A 25,102-nucleotide genomic window follows, 5' to 3' on the forward strand; every position below is an offset into this window, starting at 1 on the left:
CCATATTGAAACTGAAATTTTTGATACCGCAATTTCAGTATTATGGTATTTGCTATACATTTTTGAAAATTTTGATATGGTACAATATTTGCTATTTATAGAAAAAAAACATTGAATAATATACCCAAGTATTTAGTTATATATACAATTCATATATATTATAGTAATAAACATATACAGCTCTCACAGTGGAATGACATTTTGACTACCCTATTTTGATTGAAATGTTTGATTTTTGTGTAGTTGAGTAATGAAGCAAATTATTTGTATTTTCTTTTGAATATTTTACATGGGTTAAGTGTAGTATAATATAATTGAGATGTTTTTTTTTTTTGAAAAATCGAAGCCATAAATCTTTATTATACAAGTATATATAAGTTGACGTTGTAGTCGAACAAACTATAATTATTGATTTATCATATTGTAACAAATTCAAACTTTAAAATATCAAATTAATTTACTATGTTATTGATATAATAGTAGTATTTTTAACAAATGAGAATCAATATTATTAAATTAAATTTTTTAATATGATACTATGCTCATCCCTGGATAGTAGACTAAGCTAAAATGGAGCCTTGATATAAGCAAAAGTAGGAGTGTGAAATATGAGTCGTTCAATTGCCCAAAAATCCTATAGATTTGGGCATAAGATAATTTTATACTATGCTAATTTTTTGAGTCGATTTCATCTCAAACATCTAAAAATCCCACATATGTTATGAAATCGAGTGTAGGAAGAACTACTTAGAATCAGAATTTTACGTTGTGACTTACCCATATAATAATTCCTCAGTAGGTTAAGTCCACAAAGCTTTATAAAGAGTTTTTCATAGAGAGTCCGTTGATGATTCTTGATAATATCATTTTAACTCCTCTTCTTTGACTTAAGATAGGTAAAAAGAAATTTACCTCTTTTTAAAGCCAATAATGTCTTCTACTTGTTAAATGATGTCATCTGAAATCTTATCTTTTAATAAAAATATAAAAGGTTTTTGTCTTTCTTAATCATATCTCCATACTACTTCTTACAGAGTTACAGTCTCTAATCTAGGCTAATTTGTACGTCCAATTTGTTACTTTTTATTTCATGTTTTACTTTGTTTTAAGGAAAAAAATTGTTTAATAATCTTACGCTTTATGCATATTCATAATATTTTTGATGATTAGATACATTTCATATAACAAAGTTATTTTGGAGAAAAGCACTCAAAAGATCTTAAAGTCGCAAAGGCAAAACTAGAGATCGAATTGAGAAAATTCCAAGATGAAGCACGTTGGGGGTCATAGCTCCCTGCGCCACTACCCAAACTTCAGACAACAAAATATGCTGCAATGACACACTCAATGGCGTCCCGGTCCATAGACAAAACTTCAAAGAGCAAAATTTGCAGAAGAATTTTCTGCAAGTCCAAGTTTGAGCCCAACAAGAGTTGAGGGTTATTTTTCACTACTATTAATATAACCCTTAGACGTTTTTTTAAGAGTTGTTGATCATATTTTAGCAAGCATTACGTAGAAGGGAGATTCTACTATTATATTTATGTTTTACTTAATTCTATCAACAATATTTTGTATTAATAATATATTGTTTTATAATTTTAATCAGAGCATGAAGTGAACGATTTAGTAGATGATTTTTTTTTTATCAATATTAGTTGTTCTTCTATTCTTGTGATTACTATGTTAATGCTTAGCTACCATTAAAATAAATGGATATTCTGTTTGTGAACTTGGAAGGTAAATCATTGAGATAAAATGAAGAATATAGAGAGTACGATCTCTACTTTAGTAAAATAAAGAAGTAATTTGTGTCTAGGACAAGAATGTACCTACAATTAGAAGTAAACTACATACCTTTATTAGAAATGACGAAGACTAGTGAATACTTCATAGCAGGCACCATAATGATAGTGCCTCCATTTTTTTAGTGCAAACACTACAACTTCCAACTTCAAGTCATGAGTGCGATAGTTTTTCTCGTGAACCTTCAATTTCATAGAATCATATGGAATGACTTGCTCATCTTGTATCAAACCAGCACATGAAACATCTCGATAAATAACAAAATCTTTGATCAAACTCATGAAAGCAGCGGAAGCATTAGTAAGCCCAATAAACAGAACTAGAAATTCATAATGCTCATACTTGGTCTGGAAGGCTGTTTTGAAAATGTCCTCAGTTTGAATCTTTGGCTGATGATATCCAGACCTCAAGTTACTGTTAGAGAAAATTGATGCACCCTGTAGCTGATCAAATAAATCATTTATACATGAAAGGGGATACTTGTTTCCAATAGTGTCCTAGTTCAACTTATGGTAGTTAATACACATGTGTATGCTCTAATGATTTTTATTCAAGAAAATCACATAAAACCCCCAAAAAGATGTACTCGAACGAATGAATTATTTACTGAGTTTCTCAACTCAATCGGGGCCATTTGATATGGTGGAATAAAGGACGAGTCCTTGACTCTAAATCAATAGCAAAGTCAATATATTGATTTGGTGACATTGGGACACATAATAGCAAAGTCAATATCTTGATATGGTGACACACACTACTGAAACTGACTCACTAAAAGCGACCCTACACTAGTATCTCGAAGGTGTGCTAGAAATGCCAAACACCCTCCTCTCCACTAATTTTTTATCACGAATATGTGATATTACCTTTTTTAGAAGTAGGATTGTAGATCTCCTTTCACTGATGTCTAGACATCCCAAAATAACATCGAAATCCACCATGTATAGGATTACGAAATATACCCAGGTTTTATAACCCATGAAAATCACCACACAAGAACGATAAACCCTATCCCTAATCACAAAATCCTCCACAAGAGTAACGACATGCACATGAATATCAAGGGACTCACAAATCATGCACATGCTAATAACAAAACAAGTAGATACATCTGAAAAGGTGAAAGCATGATCAAATAAATATGTAGTCATCTAATCACAAACTAAAACAGTACTTATGATCACTATATCAGACGCCTCCATCTTGAGTCTGCCTGAAAAAGCATAAAAATGATCCATATTTCTTATCTATGAACCACCTTTGTCGGGATGAGTACTGCCTCTACCTGTCTGGCCACTACTTCGATCAGGCTGAGTGTCATTTACCTGCAATGTGGCCAGCCCGCCTAACATGAGAATGATCTCTGGTGAACAATGTATCTTCGAAAGCTTGTTGTTGAGCTACATGTACACTATGTCTAAATTCAGGACACCACTTTCGAATGTTTTCTGGCTGAATACACTCGTAATAAACTCGATCCAAAGTCGGCATTTATGCTGACGCCAAAGAGATAGATTAACTTTCTTGGTTTGATAATTGTTGTCTAACCCTTAACAGACCCCAACTTTGTATCGCGTATTAGACGGGGCGTTCAAAATACCTCTATGGGAATAGCTACTTAGGAAAAGACCCACTGAAACCATCACCCTTTCGAGCCTACTTATCCACTAACTTAGCATAAAATCCTGGTTTACCTCTCTTTATTCTTCACATGCTCAATCACTTTCTAGAAGGTCTTACCGGATGATACTATCTACAACTTCTAGCTGGAGTTCCACATTCATACCCTTGATAAGCCATATGATCCTCTCTTCCTCAATGGGTAATAACTACAAAGAATACTAGGACATAGAGTGAAGGCGAGCCTCAAAGTTGTAACCGACAAGTTCCTTTGCTAGATTATGGTAAATTTATCACGTCTCTCTGTCTTGAAGAGTATGAGAAGCATATTTATTTAAGAAGATTGAGTAGAACTGGGTCTAGGTCAATGAAGGTGACCCAACGAGCCTATAGATAATAAATACCTTCCACCATAACTTAGCATCATTCTATAGCTGAAAGGTGACAAACTCCACTACTCCCATCATATGGAGTCTCTCATGGAATCGATGATGAACTTGACGAGCACAAACACGGTATAAGTTTATCGCTTCACTACTCAAAGATAGTATAGTATAAAGATCGTCTCCACAGGGATTGATACAAATAATAATTCAATCAAATCTTGATAACTATTATTCAGGTGATCAAAAGAAAGGAGTTGGTTGTGTTTATTGACCACTTTTATAGACTAAATGATAATTAAAAACAATTAGTAACTATGAAGTTTAATATCAATAATAAAAGATAGGGTACAAGACGAAACAAGTGCATAATGATAGTTGGGATTTGACCATATTCATTTATCACATCTAAAGTTCTATCGATTCTCTCGAATTCTATATATCTTATTAGAGTATCCTTAAGCCTTAGATTTTTCTTCCGAGTAAATCTCAAGTTAAAGAATAAACCAATTATACCCAAGTGATTCTAATATGCAAAAACATGTTAATGATTGTTCTTAAGGAAGTAACGTCCTTCGACTATTTTTCCTTTAGATTTAATCAATAATTATCAACAAGCTCCTTTGATTACTTTAGAGAAAATATATTGATTCAATCCAAGAAAACTATGCAACAATATTCACCAAGATATTCCTCTTTCAATTAAATAAAATAATGAACAAGGTTGCAATTTAATTCAAATTCCCATAACAAGTTAAAGCATAAGAATGAAAATCAAAATCCCAACAAATTCATCAATACAACTTGTTTGTCAAATACCCTCTAAGAATCTACTCCATGGATGAGAATAAGTTTACTAAGAACAAAAGAGAAAAAGAAAACATGGCCATCAAACTTTGAATCCCAACTTCCGTTTTGGATTCGAGTAGTGTACAAACTTTGAATCCCAACTTCCGTTTTGGATTCGAGTAGTGTACCGCGTCTTCCCCTTCCTTTCGCTCGTCATCGCTCTTTCAACTCCTTTATCTCGATTCCCCGACCTTGGGGTAAGCTCCAACATCATATAGCATAGGGTTTCTTGCGAAAATCCAAAAACACCCTTCCTTTAATGAGTTCACGCCTCCACGTCGCACGGGTGTAACATCCCGAAAATCTAATGACATAAGCTAGAGCCTAACATGAAGCCTAGTGTCCTAAAAAGGGTTAACGTCAAGATAAGATTCATAAAATAACTTTCTTAATCTAGTACTAAGATGTTAGTCCCTAAACGTCAAGGCATGGCCCCCCAAAGGACCTCCCAAGGGTCCTTGAGGAAAACCAAGGGGCTACCTAAAAGCTGTCAAAAACCAGCTTGACCCATGAGAGGGCACCTAATAGTCGTGGATTGACTCACACCCCGTAGGTGGGGGTCGTAAATCAACACTTGGTTTTCTCCTAGAACCCCCAAAATTTCCTAACCTTAGTACCATTCCACGATGATGCAGTACAGTTCGTGGACCAACTCACACCCCGTGGAAGGGTCTCGTGAGTTGAGACTTAGTCTCATCACCCTTACCTTGATCTTCCCCTCTCTGATCCAAATGACGACTGCACAGCATGAGGCATAGCCCCATCTACGGTTCGTAGGTGGGGAAGTCGTGAACGTGGTATGCAATGTTGTCAAGGATCTCGGCCAAGGGGAAATTAAAATTAAGTAAGTTTTATTTTAATTAGTAAAAGGTAGGGACAGTTTAAATTAGTTATTTATTTAGACATATATAAGCATATATTAACTATTAAACTCTCTTTTTAACTCTCATAACTCACAAACTCAAAACTCAACCATATTCTCTCTCTAAACTTCATTGAAGAACAAAGAAGAAGGTCAAGATTAGGGTTCAAGCTCCAAGATTTTCATTCCAATTTTGTGGGAAAACATCAATTAAGGTATGGGAACCTTGATTCATGGAACACTTTCTCCATGAAGCCCTTCAACTCTTGATTTCGAAATTTGTAACTTATTCAAAAACTAGGGTTTTCATTCTAACCATGGGTTCTTCCTAAAAATGATTTTATTATGTTAATTGCATTATATTATGGATGATTTGATGTTTAATGGTAATTTTCATTGTAAAATTACCCATGAACACCTCCATGACCCAATTTCATGAATTGTGATGGGTGTATTGATGCAAGATGATTACTATGAATTGTATCTATGTTAATATAGTTATTGAATCTTGTTTTATTCATGCCTATTGTAGTATTTTAGGTGTAATTGTGAGACACGATTCATGACCTTGAAAGGGGTAAATTGCTAGGGTTTGTACATATTGATGAAAGTTGAGTATAACCTATTGATTCACCTAGAAAGTAAATCTCCTATGACTAATGTGTAAAGTATGGTATTGTTGAAAGGTTGTTTTTCCCTTACCTTTACACTTGATGATGTATGAATAGTCTAGGATGATGATGATGTTATTGTGTTGATTGAAAGTATATTCTCATGAAAACACTATGAATGTAATGTGAAAGTTCTACTCACATATTAATGATTGATTCTAAGGTTGAAAGTACATTCTCACCTTTAATGAATCTATGAGCTATTTTGATGAATTGTATTGAATGAGGGTTAGAGCATTCCTTCACACATGTAAATGCAATTCAAGACTAATTATGTATAAATTAGAAAATAATGCTTAGTACCGAGTGGATACGGACAATGAGGTAAAGGCTCTTCCGTCAATGCAATAGGTCGGGTCATCTAAAGTAAACTCATGAGATGGAAGATCATCCGCCAATGCAACAAGTAGGGTTTCTAGAAGCAATATCTCTATCCCATAACTATGTGCCAACATAGTACTTAGCTAGTGAATCCACCTAGAAGCTAACACGTTTAGTTCTACCTTAGGCAAATAGGACACCTTCTTTCGGTGTGTGGTTACACAACACCGGATTTCATGTAGCTCACATGGTCTATGTCGGTTATGGCTATTCTTCCCTAAACGAAAGATAATGTATGAGACATAAACTATACTATGACTTCTTGGTGAGTTTACTTAGTAGGAGTGGGGGTATGGGACTTCACTTCCACATTGCACAAGTGGACTTAGTAGGATGTTGTGGGATGGTTCCTTTATATTATGATGAGATACAAATATATACATGTGTGTTGAATGGTTAGTTGTTATGAATGACTTTCCTTATATTCAAAGTAATGTACATGACTATTTCCTTATTTGTAACTAATGATTATAATGAGGTCTAAAGATGATATGCATGACCAAGGTAGCTTCACGGTGGTGCTTAGTAGGGTTGGTATTATAGGATGCCAACCATACATTGCACAAGTGTTCCTTAGGGGTTGCTAAGGTGTTGATATTACTATGTAATGAGTATAAAAATGATTATGGCTTATGTTGTACATTGTAAATGCATGTTGGTTTCTAAACTTGACAAAGGCATATTTTTCAATTAAAATGTCCTTTTATCATATTTCAAAGATTTTATGCATGTTTCCATACCTAGTACATATTTGTGCTAACCCCTTCTCCTTCTACATTTTGATAAGTGTAGGTTCCGGCTAGGTGACATACACTCTCCTTTGTTGAAAAAGACTTGGATTGCTTATCTCCAAGTTGTGGTAAGTCCTCAAGTTCGAGGACGGATTATCCATTTCTTAGTTTCTATTGTACTTCTCATGTTGAGACTTTTATTGATGTAAAGGGCTAAGTCCCAACATTTGTATTCCTATGTTTTAGATGGTGTATGAAACAAAGTCTAGATTCCTATGATTTTCCTTTATGAAAAATGAAGTTTTTCTTCGATTGTAAAAGTTTTATTTTTTTCCGCATTATTTCTATGTCTTATGTAATAATGATGCTAGAGGCTTGTATGAGACCCCTTCGGGGTCAAATACTTCGTGTTACGTCTAGGGGGTACTCCTGGGTCGTGACAAACTTGGTATCAGAGCATAAGGTTTTGGGAATAATATTTAGGTTGATGTCTCATGAACCACGTCTAATAGAGTTTTGTTCATGAGTGTGAAGTGCACCATATTTATGAATAAGAGGCTATAAGATGCTTAGGAACATTCCCTTCTTTCATTACTCTTTAGTCGTGCTTTGGATTTCTAACTCTATGAAGTCCTTTCTTCTAACCCTTCTCTTGTGATTATAGGAGATGAATACAAGAAGGGCGAACTTAAGAAGAAGGGTAGAAGAGATGGTGAATGAGGGAGTTCCTCCTCAAAAGCCTCAAGTTCCTAATGATGAAGGAGCTATGACTAATGTGGAAATAAGGGTGGCTCTCCAAACATAGAATCAAGTCATGTTGGCACAAGCACAAGCCGTGACAACTCAACCCCAAGCCATGACGGCACATGCAAATAGGGAAGTTGGGCCCCGTGCTAAACCTAATGTGAGCACCATGACTTCAAGGTTGAGAGACTTCACAAGAATAAGCCCTCCTGTGTTCTTTGGTTCTAAAGTGAATGAAGACCTACAAGAGTTTTTGGAAGAGGTCTATAATATAGTGGAAGCTATGGGAGTGACTTCTATTGAGAAAGCCGAACTAGCCGGGTATCAATTGAAAGATGTGGCCCAAGTATGGTACACCCAATGGAAGGATAATAGGGCTATAAAAGCGGGTCCCATTGATTGGGAAGTGTTCAAGAATGCATTCCTTGGTAGGTTCTTTCCACAGGAAAAGAGTGAAGCAAAAGTAAAGGAATTCATCAACCTTCGCCAAGGAGGCATGAGTGTCCATGAATACTTCTTGAAATTCACTAAGTTGTCCAAATATGCCCCATCTTTGGTGTCTAACCCAAGAGATGAGATGAATCGATTTGTCACCAGTGTTTCCCATGCTATTGAAGAAGAGTGTCGATCGGCAATGCTCCATGACAACATGAATATCTCACGGTTGATGGTATATGCTCAACAAGTTGAGGAAACAAGGCTTAGGAAGAAGAATCGAAAGGTAAAAAGGCAAAGGACCGATGATGGTAATTCTTCTAAGGGTAAGTTTGAAGGTCAAAGTAGACCAAGGTTCAAGAAGAGATTTTCCAACCAAAGCTCATCTAATGCTCTTAAAACCAACAAAGATAGAGTGTCTAACCCTAAGCCTCAAGGAGGAAATAGGAGTGGACCTTCCATGGAGAGGCCTACATGTGCCAAATGTGGTAAGAAACATGAAGGGAAATGTATTGCCGGTATGGGTGTGTGCTATGGATGTGGAAAAAGTGGACATCAATTGAAAGATTGTCCAACCCATACGGCCAAGGGAAGAGAGGGCAATCAAGCTCCTCCTAGCGGTTCCTATTCCGATGCTCCTAAGAAGAATCACTTTTAAGCTTTTCAATCAAGAGGTGACCAAGAGAGCTCCCTGGATATTGTAACGGGTATGTTGCAAGTCTTTTCCATTGATGTTTATGCATTACTAGACCCCGGTGCCACTTTATCTTTTGTTACACCCTTTGTGGCTATGAAATTTGATGTACTCCCCGAAACCCTAATAGAGCCTTTTTAGATTTCTACCCCGATTGGTGACTCAGTTGTAGCTAAAAGAGTATATAGGAGTTGTCATATTTCTTTGTCTCATAAAGTCACTTTGGTAGATTTGGTTGAATTAGACATGCTTGATTTTGATGTAATCTTGGGGATGGATTGGTTGTATGCTTGTTTTACTTCCATTGATTGTAGAACTCGGGTAGTAAAGTTTCAATTTCCAAATGAGCCCATTTTGGAATGGAAAGGGGGAAATTCAATCCCTAGAAGTCGATTCATTTTATGTCTAAAAGCTTGTAAAATAATTTCTAAGGGTTGTATCTATCATATTGTAAGAGTTAAGGACATTGAGTCCGAGACTCCTCCTTTAGAGTTGGTCCCCGTAGTAAGGGAATTCCCAAAAGTCTTTCCTGATGACTTGCCCGGCATTCCTCCCTAACGGGAAATAGACTTCGACATTGATCTTTTGCCAGATACACGACCCATATATATCCCTCCCTATAGAATGGCTTCGGTCGAATTGAAAGAGTTGAAAGCACAACTCAAGGACTTGTTAGACAAGAGTTTTATTCAACCAAGCATATCTCCATGGGGTGCACCGGTATTGTTTGTGAAAAAGAAAGATGGGTCCCTTAGGATGTGTATCGATTACCGCCAATTGAACAAGGACACCATAAAGAATAAGTATACACTCCCTAGGATTGACGATTTGTTTGATCAACTCCAAGGGGAAGTATCCCCGTAGGCAGCACATAGCCCTCTTAGGCAACATCATAGCTCTATGGGTTGCACATAGCCCTCTTTTGCATCAACACAGCCCTATAGGCAACACATAGCCCTCTTGGCGTCAAAATAGACCCATAGGCAACACATAACACTTTTTGGCATCAATATAACCCCGTGGGCAACACATATCCCTCTTTGGAAATAACATAGTCCTATTAGATGGTGTATGAGACAAAGTCTAGATTCCTATGATTTTTCTTTATGAAAAATGAAATTTGACTTCTATTGTAAAAATTTTAATTTTTTCCGCATTATTTCTATGTCTTATGTAATGATGATGCTAGAGGCTTGTATGAGACCCTTTCGGGGTCAAATACGTTGTGTTACGTCTAGAGGATACTTTTGGGTCGTGACAAACTTGGTATCAGAGCATAAGGTTTTGTGACCTTTTATTATTTCTGATTTGCTAATCTGAATACATGAGACAACAAGCTTAAGAAATTTATCCTTAATGGTATTTTCTGTGGTAAGAAAATTACTTATATTCTTGTTGTTTCTTGTATTCAAATTAGCAAACCAGAAATAATAAAAGATGAAAAGAATAAAACAAAGAACAATCCAAGTCCACAGAACCCATTGTGTGTCCTTAAGAAATTTAATCCCCTCAAGTACCCGAGGTTTCAGATTAATTCCTCCCAAGATAAAACAGATTAACCATTAAAGAAGTAGCCGTACCTCAAACTTTAATAATTTCAACAAACTCAAAATGACAGCAATGAATCACACAAAGAGACACGATCGATCGATTTTATTTTGTAAGAAATGTATGCAAAAAGAAGGAAAGAATTTGATGTAGAAAAATGAGAGAAAGCCTCTCTATTTATAGCCAACAAAGAGTAAATATTACAACTCTTTGGAAAGAAGACAGTCTTTCAAAAAGGTCACAACACTTTGGAAAAGGCACAATCTTTCAAACGGTCACAACCCTTTAGAAAAGACACAACCTTTCATAAATGTCACAACCTTTCGTCAAAGTCACAACCCTTCATTTCATGTTCACACCTTTAAAACCCAACAATCTCCCACATGAATAGGGAATGGTTATTGTTAAAACATATGTATGAAAAACTGTGTGATTCATAAGTAAGGATTGATTGTATCTGGATAAGTGGGTTTCCCTTTGAACTTTCCATAGTGAACATATATCGGATATACTCGGTCAATCAGTAGATTTGATATCTTTGAACCATCGAGCTTTGGTGTATACCTAGACAACATAAGTCACACAATCAACCCTTGAACTGTCTTTGGTTCTTATTATTTTGTTTGTTTCATCCATGAACACGTCTTGGTTTATAAGTGCGTAGAGAACTGGCCTTACTGGATTCTCCTTGAAGAGGCTAACACTTCACACTTACATAGGTGATTTCTAAATGTGTTATCCCGTAGATACACTATTTGATACACCTTGTATCAAACTTAGAAACCATTAAAAAGTCCTAATGCATCTATCTTTGTTACTGAACATTGTCTTATCATGAGAATGGACCATAAAAAAATATTTTGACAATGTTGAACCGTTATCAATGACTTTGTTTGATCTCCTTGAACCTAGATATTGGGATCTCCAGTCTTCTAGGTAGAGTTATCGCCACAATGACTTGTCATTGGCCATAGTCTCATTCCCTTTGATAATCTATCAACTTCCTCTCTAGTTAGGCATTTTGTAAGTGGATCCGACAATTATCCTTTGACTTTACATAGTCAATTATGATAATTCCACTAGAGAGTAGTTCTCTAACGATATTATGTCTATGTCATATATGACGAGACTTTCCGTTATAGATCATGCTCCAAGCCCTACCTATTGCAAATTAACTCTCACAGTGTATGCATACTGGAACTAAAGGTTTTGGCCAAAAATCTTTCAAGAAATTTTGGAGTCATTCAACTTCTTCACCAGCCTTATCTAGAATGATAAGCTCAAATTTCATAGAAGAGCGAGCGATACATTTATGTTTGGAAGATTTTCAAGAGATTGCTCCTCCACGAAGAGTAAATACATATCCACTCGTAGATTTTACTTCATTTGACCTGGTGATTCAATTTGCATCACTATATTCTTCCAATACTGTTAAATATTAGTTATAATGCAAAACAACAGTTTTTAAGTATATTTTAAATACTCCAAAACTTTTTTCATTGTCATCCAATGAGTTTGATTGAGATTACTCGTAAACCGACTCAGTTTACTAATAGCATATGTTATATCTGATAGCGTACACTTCATGATATATATCATACTTCTCAATACTCTAGCATAATCCAATTGTGAGTCACTTTTGTCTTCATTCTTTTGAAGTACAAAACTCACATTTATTGGAGTCTTGACAATATTGAAATCCAAATACTTGAACTTGTCAAGTACCTTTTCAATCACATTAGTAACTTCATTGTCTTTCATATCGAAGCTACTTTCTAGCATATGCTTAGTAGCATTTATGTCAGAAATGTCTCTTTTGATATCAACATGTCATCAACATAAAAATAAACAATGACCTTGTGATTTGGAGTGTCTTTAATGTAAAAACATTTATCACATTCGTTAATCTTGAATTCATTTGCCAACATAGTTTGGTCAAATTTTGCATGTCATTATTTGTGCGCTTGTTAATAGTCCACAAAGTGACTTAACAATTTTACAAACTTTCTTTTCTTTACCAGGAACCACAAAGCCCTTGGGTTGTTCCATGTAATTTCATCCTTCAATTCTCCATTTTTTTATAAAAAAAATTCACATCCATTTTGACGAATTTGAAGGTCATATACTGAAACTAGCGCAATTAACATCTGAATTGATGTAATCCTAGTTAGTGGTTATTATGTGTCAAAATAATCAAGACTTTCTTATTGTCTAAAGCCTATGACAACAAGTCTTGCTTTATATTTGTCAATAGTTTCATCAACTTTCTTTTCCTTTTTTTTAGATCCACTTTGAACCCAAAGGTTTATTTTCCGGAGGAAGATCAACCAACTCTCAAGTATGGTTGCTCAAGATTGAATCTATCATACTGTTGACAACCTCTTTCCAAAAAGAATGAGTCCATAGAGGGCATAACTTCTTCGAATGAGACTCATTTTCAAGAAGAAATGTTACAAAATCAAACTCGAAGAAAGTAATTTGTCCATTGATATTTACTGCGACTCTGAATCTCTTTATTAAGTACATTCTCCTTTGGTTCGTTCCAAGGTCGTTTAGACCCTTCACTTGACTATCTGACGGTTCGGACTTATGAACCATAAATTGACATGCTTTACTATTTGTAGCATATCCAATGAACATACAATCCACAGTCTTAGGTCCTATTTTGAGTTTGGGAATAGTTTCCTCAATTCCATTTCTCATATGGAATAGACTGTATTGAAAATAGTTAGATCACTAACTTTCGAGAGTTATTACTTGTATGTACTTTTAAGGGACGACAAGCAATTCTATATCACGATACAACAAAGCATGAACAAACAAAATTTTTTGTTGCTCCCTTCCTTAACAAACAAAAATTGTTATTTGTTACTCCCTTTACTAACAAACAAAACTTTTTGTTTCTCTCTTTCTGAACAGACAAACTTTTTGTTGTTCTCTTTTGCTATATGATAGCATCCCCCCCCCCCCTTCCCAAATTTTGTGGTAAACCTAAACTTATAAGTAGGATATTCAACATTTTCTTCAAAGTTCAGTTTTTTTTTGTGTCAACAATTTCATTAGATTGAGGTAAGTATGTGCAGTAATTTGATGGATGATTCAATTTTCAAAACATATTTTTGCAAAAGAAGATTCATATTCTCCACATCTACCACTTCTAATCATGAAAGCTTGTTATCCAACTGATTTTCAACTTCAATTTTATATTGCCTATATGTTTCTATTGTGTCATCCTTATTATTCAGCAAATACACATAACAATATTTAGTGCAATTGTCAATAAAATTTATGAAACAATTTTTCACCACGAGATGGTGTTGACTTCATATCACAAATATTAGTGTAAATCAATTCTAAGGGATTAAAATTCATTTCAACAACACATGCTTGACATTTTGATTTATTGCACTAGAAGTTAGGCAAAACTTCTAAGATTATAAGTTTTTGCAAGGTTTTGTAATTGACATGTCTTAAGCAGTCATGTCACAAATAATTTGATTCAAGTAAGTAAGAACAACATAAATAATGAGTTTGAAAAGACCTTCTGTGAGGTAATTTTTTTCTACAAATATTTTGTTCTTTACTTTTTATAACTTTGTCAAATACAGACATTGTTTTAGATTCAACACCTTGCCAGATGTCCTTTTCTGAAGGACCTTTCCATAACATTCAATTTGTTATAGAATTACCCATGACCATAGTCTCATCGGTCCAATAAGGGCAATATGACCCAAATGTTTGCTTTACAACACAAACATAATAGCTCACTTTTCACCAATGTTCATGTCTTTACGAATAAATTTATTTTAATAGACATATCTTTTCATGAAAAATCACAATATTTTAAGTGACACTTTTTCATCAAAGAATACAATTCTTTTGAATGAGTAATATAATTTTGTGGTTTTATACTAGTCATATCATATACTAGTAAAGAGAGACTCAACGACCACAATATCAAATATACTCCAAGAATTTTATGGGTCTAACATAATAAAAGAATGTCATTAAATTTCATATCTTGTACTTTTAAATTTAAATTAGATAGAAAGTCTAATTTTGTCTTTATCACAAGTAAAGAACCTCCCACATTTTAAATATGTTCTCAAAAATATTTTTCAAGTATTTGAAATTATTTTCCACATATTATTTTTCATGCTTTCAAATTGTATACCATCAAAATACACATTGACAACATGAAGCCTTCTTTTGGAGATTTAATCCATAGAAACACTCATTGCAGACATAAAAATCACTAATTTTATGTTACTGGTATTTTTTTTCTCTTTTTGTCACAACTAGACAAACCACTTAGTATTTAGAATACTAACAATAAAGATTCAATCTTTATACAACTTATTTCTAGTTTAACGATGAAGGTTTTATATTCTTCTAATCGTTAACCGAATGAACCTTGAATTTTGATGAAGTTTTTATATTATTTGAATCAGTTTCACATTCAGACAGAATAGTGAACCAAAAAAGGTTTTAATCTCCAGAAACCTCAAATACAATATTGTTTCTAGCTAACGATGAAAATTTTGTCTTTTTCAAATCATTTTGCCTTAATATTCCTGACAAAAATTTTATACTCTTCAAGTCAAAATATTCATTCAAACAGAGTATTTAATAGATTGGCGAAGTTTCTATATTCTTCAAACCAATGTATAATATGATTTGTTCGTGAAGTTCATATATTCTTCAAACCAAAGGAGTAAAAAAATCAGAAGATTTTAGTCTCCAAAAGTCAAACACAATCAAATTTTACATGGAGTAGAAAACTACAAAAGTTTTTTTTTTTCCTCCTCTAAACAGAATACATATTAATAATAAAGACATATTCTGAGATCATCACATAATGACCATCTATCCTAACATTTATGAAATAAATCTCATAACTTATAAAGGATAGAAAAAGAAAATAATAATCAAGGGAAATAAAGATAAAACCTGATTTTTGCTCTCATTGAATCATATTCTATATGTCAGCAATGATTCCATGCAAGTCACTTCTCTTGCTATTTTTTTTTCTTTTCTCAATTTCCATCATGCTCCTATTTTCCTCAAGAAGACATTTAATTTCAACAAGAAACTAAACTCATGTTCAAATATTATTAGGAGACAACATATGTTCATTTACTTCTTCTCATAATTATATAAAACCAAGAATGTATGAAAAATAATTAAAGTGTTCATCTTAGCCTTTATGCACAAAATAACTTTTCTCATTGAAAAGAAAACTGAAGGAGTGCAATGCTTGAATGCACTTGGGAAGAAAATACAAATAATCTTACCCATCCAAGAAAAACATACTACAGAAAATATACTCGAACATATTAAAGTAGTACTAATTAATCTCAAATCTCTTTTATCATATGATAAAATAATTATCTTTTTCTTCTTCTTTTTTCCCAATAAAAAGAACACAAAAAATAGAAGTAATTTTCTTACCACAGAAAATACCACCAAGGCTGAATTTCTTAAGCTTGTTATCTCATGTATTCAGATTAGCAAACTAGAAATAATAAAAGATGAAAAGAAAAAGATAAAGAACTATCCGAATCCACAGAACCCACTGTGTGTCCTTAAGAAATTTAATCCCCTCAAGTACCCGAGGTTGCAGATTAATTCCTCCCAAGATAAAACGGATTAACCATTAAAGAAGTAGCGGTACCTCAAACTTCAATAATTTCAACGAACTCAAAATGACAGCAACGAATCACACACACAGACATGATCGATCGATTTTGTTTTGTAAGAAATGTACTCAAAAAGAAGGGAAGAATTCGATGCAGAAAAATGAGAGAAAGTCTCTATATTTATAGCCAACAAAGGGTAAAGGTCACAACTCTTTGGAAAGAAGACAACCTTTCAGAAAAGTCACAACACTTTGGAAAGACACAACCTTTCAAACGGTCACAACCCTTTAGAAAAGACACAACCTTTCGGCAAAGTCACAACCCTTCATTTCCTGTTCACACCTTTAAAACCCAACAATTTTAAGCTATCACAATTACAATTATCTGAGAATTGTGAAAAATGAGAAATAGCCAAAGACATAAAGAAAATGTGAGTTTCAGTAGAGTTATTCATGAAATCAACAATACATTGTACGACTTGGCCAAAGTTACATATCCATTGATGCAAAATATTTACTTATGGCCGGACATGTGAAGTACTATGAAGATTGTAGTCCTAAATTGATGACTAATGACTAAGCTGGTGTGCTGGGAGAAATATCCAATGAATTGATTCAAATATAATATTGATGGAACTTCTAAAAGTAATTAGGAAAATCTAATTTTTGCAAAAGGTATAAGACTGGAGGACACCACCAATGTGCTAACTAAAGCAAAAACTATTCTTAAAGGAATAACACATTATGTACAAAAAAAATTATTTCCTTTGATTGTGGAAACAAACTCATTATTAATGAAGAAGGTGATTGAGAAGGAATGAGAGCCTCCTTAGACTACTGTGGCATATGCAGAGCAAATTTTGATATGAAAAGACACTCATAATGTAATCATAAACATGACATGTTTAGATAAAAGACTATATATTGATCAATATTTTTTTTACTAACATGATCTTTTATTTTGAAGGTTAACTCGTTCTATGAATTGCATGTAGGAAGGGGAATCATAAACCTTGACAAATCAAAGACCCCCAATCTTAGAATCAGAACAATTCAAAGAAGAGAGTCAAGTCGAAGGACAATAGCTGGATGAGTACATTAACTTCTATATATCAATAGAGTTCATTTGTATGGTATTAGTTTTGCTCATCCTATTGAAACTCTTTTTATATATGAAAGTTTGCAATTGTCTAGACATAAGAAACATATCACCAATAGTATTTGGTTATGAGACAGAGAAATTCATATAGACCAAATAGAATATCTAGTTAAAGACTACAAACCATATCTTATTGTCACCTATTGATGAGAGAGTAGAAGTAAATGTTTAGAAATGTTAAACTTTGAATAATCCTCGATATAGATTCGAATTGGTGTCAAAATCATAGTACTTGGTGAGGGTCTAGGAATGCTTCTACACGATAGTAGCCTAAAGGAGAAAGAGGACCAACACATTAACAATATTATCTTTTATAAATTACCAAGACAATCGACCGTGTGATAGTGGTCAATCAAGAAGTCATTAAACTATGATATACAAAACAAGCAAATACATACAAATTTCACAACAATCAAGTTGAAGACTAGATTCAATGATTTACGATCTATAAAAGAGTACTTAACCTTTGAGCTCATTGTTCGCAATTCAGATCAACAAATCAAACCATCTTGTCCTTGAGCTCTTCTTATAGATTGTATTCCTTTCTAGCTGAGAATGAAGATATGGGTCCATTGCTTTTTTAACCCGATCGAGGAGCTCCGGTGAGCTTTCATGTCTGCTTTTCCTTTTTTGCAACACATTAATTTCAATTTTCCACCTGACATATTTAAGACCACAAGATAAAAAAAATGTATTTTAATACATTTGATATAATTTTAATTTAAGACTACAAAATTAAAAAAAGGTGTTATTTATTTTTTTACGAAAGGAGTTTTTATGTTTTTCTTTTGTATTGTGGATTTTGTTTTATTAATTAAAGGAGCCAGCAGCCCACCCTAAATTTAAGGGGGGGGGGGGGGAGAGAGAAGGCCCAAAATAGTCCCTCATCTTTGGGTTAAGATCCAAAGTCATTCTTGAGTTTTCACATAGAGCACTAATTAGTCCCTCATGTTTGCAATATTGGTGCACTTTTGGTCCTTCCCTAAACTTTTGCCTATTTTTTAACATTAATTTTGTTCATAATTTTATGTAAGGAATGTCCCATCGTCTTTTTATATATTTAGTAGAAATAATAACTCTATCTGAGAGAAGGTGATGAGAAGAACACCTTGTTCTGTTCGGTATTAATATTACTGTAGCTAAACTAAGAACATTTTAACATATGACATTGCAAGAAAAGAAAAATTTGTACTATTGTACGTGAAATCGTCGTGATGAACCTCTCGACTATAACTACAATACGATTTCTACTAAACAAAATAAAGTGTTTTTTTTCTCACAATCTCTCACATGGAGTTATTATTTCTACTAAATATATAAAATGACGATTAAACATTCCATACATAAATTATGAATAAAATCAATGTTAAAAAATAGGCAAAATTTTGAAGGAAGACCAAAAGTGCACCAATATTGCAAACATGAGAGACTATTAATGCTCCATGCGAAAACTCAAGGATGACTTTGAGTCTTAACCCAAAGGTGATGGACTATTTTGGGCCTTTTCTCGGAAAAAAAAAAGTGGATAGATTTTTAACTAATAAGACAATAAATTAATTTCGTTTAACCATGTCATTAAATCAAAGTAATTATATTTCTCATCCAAAGCCGATACAATTTTTTCTTATTAAAATCCTAATAGCCAATTTTCCACTCCAAAGATTGGCCAGTCATTGACGAAGACTACCAAATCAAACCATTGAAGAACGAAACGCAGAAGTGTATTAAGAGAGAGAGAGAGATTGGGGCAAAGTTGAAGATTAACCTCTACAGCTGAGAGGAGTAGCTCAAGTAAGAAAAGGACTCTTCTTGTTTCATTTTCAGTTTTCCCCAAAAAAAATTCGGTAATAATCTTTTGGTCTCTGCGTTTTGCACAATTTTCCTTTCGATTCGGAAACTCAGCTTTTCAATTTTCCAATAGCATTCGTCAATGGTAAATTGCAATCCTTGCCCGTATTGTTGTTGTAATTTGTTGACTGATACATACAATCGGATACCCTTGCCTATAAACATGTTGTTCGAGATTTTCTGCATATTTATTTGAAATTGTGATATGGGTATTGAACAAGATTGTATTTTGTGATCTGGGTATTGAACATAATTTCATTTCATTGGTATTTCCATTACATGATGTATAAAATTTCCCGTTTTCTTGCGACTTTTCGGATGTATGTAGGTGGGTAGCCATTTTACTGATGAGATATAATTTAATTTTTACTCTGATGTGCGTGTTTGTAAAGATCTATGTGCTGTTGTTACTTGTATAACGTCAGATCTCAAGATGCCTTGCTTGAAAATGCTTAAACTTTGATTTCTCTCTTTTTTGTTTGTTGAAAGTGGAAATCTATTTGTAGTTATTCTATGCTAAGTTAATCGCCACTCAGAAATTGTGTTCTAGTTTTTTTTTCTGTTTTGCTGTAGATTAAAGTTAAAGTTTATGGTCTTTTGTTTTCACATATCTGTTCAATACATTAAGATCTTATTCTTTTCTAAGCTAAAACAGTCATCTTTGATAAAAGAGAGTTGGTCAAGTGGGATCCCTTCCTCCTTCAACCAAAAGATTGGGAATTTGAATGACCAAGGTGGGAAGTTGAAAAAAGCCACTGTTGGCCCCTGGGGAGTAGGAATTTGGGGGTTTGGTGTGGGGGTTTATCAATTTTTTTTAAAATAATATAGAACAGACTGTTTCTCATCCTCTTTTACATTAATGACCATATGTATTAAGACTTGTGTATTTTGCTGCAGTTGGAAATTCAAGTTTCTTGTTTCTTAATATGTAAAACAATGAACTTAACTATCATCTTCATGCCTTTAAAAATCAGGTGGAGTTTCCTAATTTATAGTCTCAGTTACCTTCGATGGATCCAACAGCAGATGAGCAGTTGGACTATGGTGATGAGGAATATGGAGGAAGCCACAAGATACAGTACCATGGAAGTGGGACAATTCCTGCTCTAGCAGAGGATGAAATGATGGGTGAAGATGATGAATATGATGATCTTTACAATGATGTTAACATTGGGGAAGGTTTCCTACCGCTGCAGCGGTCAGAGGTTCCAGTTCCTTCTGTTGATGCGGGAAATGGGAATTTTCAAGCCCAGAAAGATAGTTTTCCTGCCTCAGGGGCTGGTGGTTTAGGATCAGAGGAGGCGAAAATCCCTGGTATTGCAACAGAAGGGAAGTATGCTGGCACTGAAGTCCAATTTCCCCAGCAAAAGGGTGGGCCTGTAGTTGAAAGGGAAACTGAACGACCTGCTGATGCTGCACAAAAAGCAAGGCCTTCAGCAATTACAATGACTCTCAATTCTCAAGTGGGGAACTCTGGTTACCAAGGATCCATGCCAATGCCCCAGAAAATTGGTGCTGATCCTATGGCTATGCCAGAAAAAAATGCCAGTGAAGCTACACCATTGATGAATTCTGTTGTGGCTGGACCAAGAGTTGTTCCGCACATGCCAACTAATCAATTGAACTCAAGTGGGAATGTTAACATGAATAATCCAGTTATTAGTGAGACTCCTTTTAGGCCATCGCTGGAGAATGGCAACACCATGCTCTTTGTTGGAGAATTGCACTGGTGGACTACTGATGCTGAGCTTGAGAGTGTGCTAACTCAATATGGGAATGTAAAGGAGATCAAATTCTTTGATGAGAGAGCTAGTGGCAAGTCTAAAGGCTATTGTCAAGTTGAGTTTTTTGACCCAGCTTCTGCAGCTGCTTGCAAAGAAGGAATGAATGGTTATAATTTCAATGGGCGAGCCTGTGTTGTCGCATTTGCAACTCCACAAACTATAAAACAGATGGGTTCCTCATATGCGAACAAAACTCAAAACCAGGTGCAGTCTCAACCACAGGGGCGGAGACCCATGAATGAGGGAGTTGGTAGAGGTGGGCCAAATTACACCCCTGGAGATGCTGGGAGGAATTTCGGAAGAGGTAGTTGGGGGCGTGGAGGGACGGGTATGCCTAACAGAGGACCTGGGGGTGGACCAGTGAGGGGAAGAGGAGCCATGGGATCGAAGAATATGATGATGAATCCTGGAGCTGGCAATGGTGCTGGTGGAGCTTTTGGGCAAGGACTTGCAGGTCCAGCATTTGGTGGTCCTCCTGCAGGTCTAATGCATCCCCAGGGCATGATGGGTCCGGGTTTTGATCCCAGTTTTATGGGTCGAGGAGCTGGTTATGGAGGATTTTCAGGTCCTGCATTTCCCGGGATGATGCCTCCATTTCCAGCTGTTAATCCTATGGGTCTTCCTGGAGTGGCTCCTCATGTCAACCCTGCATTCTTTGGACGAGGAATGGCTGCAAATGGAATGGGAATGATGAGTGCTGCTGGGATGGATGGGCCTCATCCAGGAATGTGGACTGACACAAGCGGGGGAGGATGGGGAGGAGAAGAACATGGCAGGAGAACTAGAGAGTCCAGTTATGGGGGTGAAGATAATGCATCAGAGTATGGCTATGGAGAGGTTAGCCATGATAAAGGAGCCAGGTCAAGTGCTGTGTCCAGGGAAAAGGAACGGGGTTCTGAGCGTGACTGGTCAGGCAACTCTGACAGGCGGCATCGTGATGAAAGAGAACATGACAGAGATAGGCATGATAAGGGGGACAGATACAGGGAAGAAAGGGATGGCTACCGGGACTATCGTCAAAAGGAGCGTGAATCAGAGTATGAGGAAGACTATGACCGTGGACAGTCTTCTTCAAGATCCCGTAGCAAATCCCGAGCAGCTCAGGAGGAGGATCATAGGTCTAGATCAAGAGACACAAATTATGGGAAACGTAGACGCGCACCTTCTGAATGATCTCATCTATGCTGCCGTGCATCTATTTTCCAAGTCTTTTATAGGACTACAGGCGCAATTATTAACCTTTGGTGATGTCCTTCCTTCAGCTACTTGTATGCAGTGGCGTTCTTCCTGTTTTGTGTTGGTGCTGATATTCTGTGGTTTCAGGACTTAAAGAAGTAAGTCAAGTATTACTACGGTTCCAGGAAGTAGATATAGATCCTTCTATTCTACTCCCTATAAACATCATTTGATGCAGAACTTCTATTTGTGCTAAGATTACGAGTAACTTTATTGAAAAACTCAATGGATTTGCTTAACGAGTTGAGCTTTCTAATTCTGTTAATTTGTAGGTTTTATGACTATTATCGTAAATTAGCTCTTGGAGCTGCTAGAACTTGTTGTGTATTTTCTTAGAGTTGTGCGCCCTTTTATGTATGATTGTTTGCTGACCAAGTTCTTTCAGTTGGTTATATTAGTTTAATCTGAAAGCTGAGAAATAGGCTTAATGTATCTTGATGCTTGGCTTTTTCAATTCGCTGCTCATGTGATATTAAAATGTGTATTTTTTTTCTTCTTTTGTTTGCCTGTTTGGGTGCTCACGTATTGGCCGCGGGAGGGGGGTTGTCTTATCTTGTCTATTCCTTTCTAGGCTGCCAGACCTTGTTATCCAGGTATGCTTGGAGGTACTGTTGCCTTTTTTTATTCAAACTTGGTCCTTATTTGATTATGTCTCCAGGGAAGAAACTTAATTTTCACGATAGTATTTTAGAAAGCCATGAAATTAATGATTTCAAGTGGTGTTCCTATAAATTGGCTGTGCCATGGCTGTTGGGTGGTAAAGTGATGCTTATATGCACGGATCATCCACTATGGGTGTATACTAACACATCTTATTTGCGAAGCTGAGGATTTTTTTTGTTGTGAATTAGTTAGGGAGTCATAATTCTTGTGGCGGTAATTTGTATGTGGTCTTGGAGAAATTTTTGAGCAACTTTAAGTTTATGTGACACTGCATGGCTCATAGGGTAGCTGCTGCTTTCATAATGCCTCTAGGTGATCAACAAATATATTGTGAGCTTCACTCACTTAAATTTCTGCTGCACTGTTGTACTCTGATTATTTATGGCAGAGTCATGGGTTAGCTGACAATTTGTTACATTTTGGTATTTTCCTTTTTCTCTTTTTTTTTGGTGTGTGAATAAACGAAAGATCCTCCGTGAATTAGGTTTTTGTGGTTTCTTTCTCTTTGTTGAAGTAAAGATTGTTTTAAAAGCCGTATTGTTCAGAGGGCTTTTGACATTTGTTTTATGGACCAAGCAAACTTCTCATGTCACACCACCACCAACTCCTCCTCCCGATCCTCCAGAAGAGGATAGGGGTACTTACTTATAGATCCTTCATGTTTTCAATGCTGGCCTTCGTATGAGTTCAGGCAAAGAATTTAAAGTTGCATTTCTCTGCTCCTGATAGATATAAGCTGAAAAATTCAGCCCATCTGCATGGTTGTACAACTAAAAGATTTTGTATATATGGTTTGATTATTTGTGCTACATTGATATTGTTTCATCTCATTCTTGAATGGCATTAGTACAGGCAGAAATGCAGAGACAGACATTGGATGCCAGTTTTATTTTTGAACTATGTTAAATCTAGTAGATTATTTTCTTGATGTGCATTTGTTTGTACAATTCCAATTGTGCGTTGCTCTGATTTGAAGTGTTGTTCGGGAGGGTTTGACCATTTAACCTTCTTCCTGAGACAGTTAAAGATCAGTTTGCATTATTCCTTCTTTCTTTTTGGTTTCTATGTCAATTTTAATGCATCTCTTAACTGTTATTGGCATCTATAACTGACACAATCATTTGAATTTGGGTTCTATCATTTTTCATGAGTATTAACATGAGAATTTTCTCTAATTATCGTATTCAGGGAGCCGCGAGGCAACTCTCTGTTTTTCGTGACTAAATCAGCATATTTTGGTTATCTGGAGGAAGATGAGTTAAATTGGACAATTGTTTGAAAATGCTAGTCTCTGCCTAGTGCCCTAGTGCGCCTGAGATGTTTGTCTGTAATTTTGTTTTCTTTAGCATATAACATCGTGAGCATCCAATTTAGATAGGGATGCATCAGCAGGCCCACCAGTCTTTTAAAGCTCTACTGTGAGCTATGTATTGTAGATATGTAGTAGGTTCCATCATGTGTAATGTTTCATACACGTATTTTTTGCTCTTTTTTGAGCTTTGTAAAGATCTTGTACCAAGTCTGCTGAGCACTTTGTCCTGTAGATTTCAGTATGGTGGGTTTGTACATAGTAATGCTAGTCTAGGTTAGTTGTGGTCGGTTAGAAACTTTTGTATGGTGCTGTAATCCAAAATATAGGTGATTGCTGTAACATCTGGAGGAGTTGGCTTATTATTCATCGCAGATACAGATTGCATCCGTGGGAACCTCCCTGTAGGCCTGTAAAAACATTTTTGTTGTTAGATCATACACCAAGTGTAAATTTCTGTTGTAATATCTGATAATTTGATCGGCTCTGCTTTCTTGTAACTCATTATGTAAACTTGTGCCGCATTGGCTGTATATAATGTTAACATAATTTGATTTAGGAGTAACAAGATGTGGGTTTGGATGTATCAAAGGGCCCAGGGACAGGCACCAGGTTCTTGCTGCCTTTAACCAATTGTATCTTAATTTTCTCTTCCATTTTTGGTTTTAGCTTCAGTTCAGTACATGTTAGCCACTGAGACATCTGTTAATTACTAATTAGCCTGGAAGTTGATGTTTCACC

The 25,102-nt window shown here is 35.4% G+C and overlaps 2 protein-coding genes across 4 annotated transcripts in view; both read left to right on the forward strand.

The window, feature by feature from the left end:
- The window catches only part of LOC125815441 (uncharacterized), a 426,658-nt gene that overhangs the window by 125,661 nt on the left and 275,895 nt on the right, over nucleotides 1-25,102 (forward strand). Inside the window, exon 3 of one of the 2 annotated variants that reach the window (XM_049494930.1) lies at nucleotides 22,959-22,968. The exons of the other annotated variant lie outside the window; for it this stretch is intronic. The gene's annotated coding sequence lies outside the window, so the exon portion shown is untranslated. Of the gene's footprint in view, nucleotides 1-22,958; nucleotides 22,969-25,102 lie in introns of those variants that run through there. 2 annotated transcript variants of the gene reach the window in all.
- On the forward strand, nucleotides 19,172-24,861 carry LOC125814882 (uncharacterized). 2 transcript variants are annotated; one of them, XR_007442135.1, is made up of 3 exons: nucleotides 19,172-19,312; nucleotides 20,344-22,487; nucleotides 24,241-24,861. XR_007442135.1 is itself a non-coding variant. In XM_049494339.1 (2 exons), exon 2 carries the CDS (start codon nucleotides 20,380-20,382, stop codon nucleotides 22,324-22,326), a length of 1,947 nt encoding a protein of 648 aa, XP_049350296.1. In that variant the 5' UTR covers nucleotides 19,172-19,312; nucleotides 20,344-20,379; the 3' UTR covers nucleotides 22,327-22,614. The 2 variants fall into 2 exon arrangements, 1 of the variants encoding a protein (XP_049350296.1); XM_049494339.1 differs by lacking the exon at nucleotides 24,241-24,861 and having other exon boundaries at nucleotides 20,344-22,614.

Source organism: Solanum verrucosum, unplaced genomic scaffold, assembly GCF_900185275.1.
Source record: "Solanum verrucosum unplaced genomic scaffold, falcon-dt-bn FXZP01000085.1, whole genome shotgun sequence".
Taxonomy (NCBI): Eukaryota; Viridiplantae; Streptophyta; class Magnoliopsida; order Solanales; family Solanaceae; genus Solanum; species Solanum verrucosum.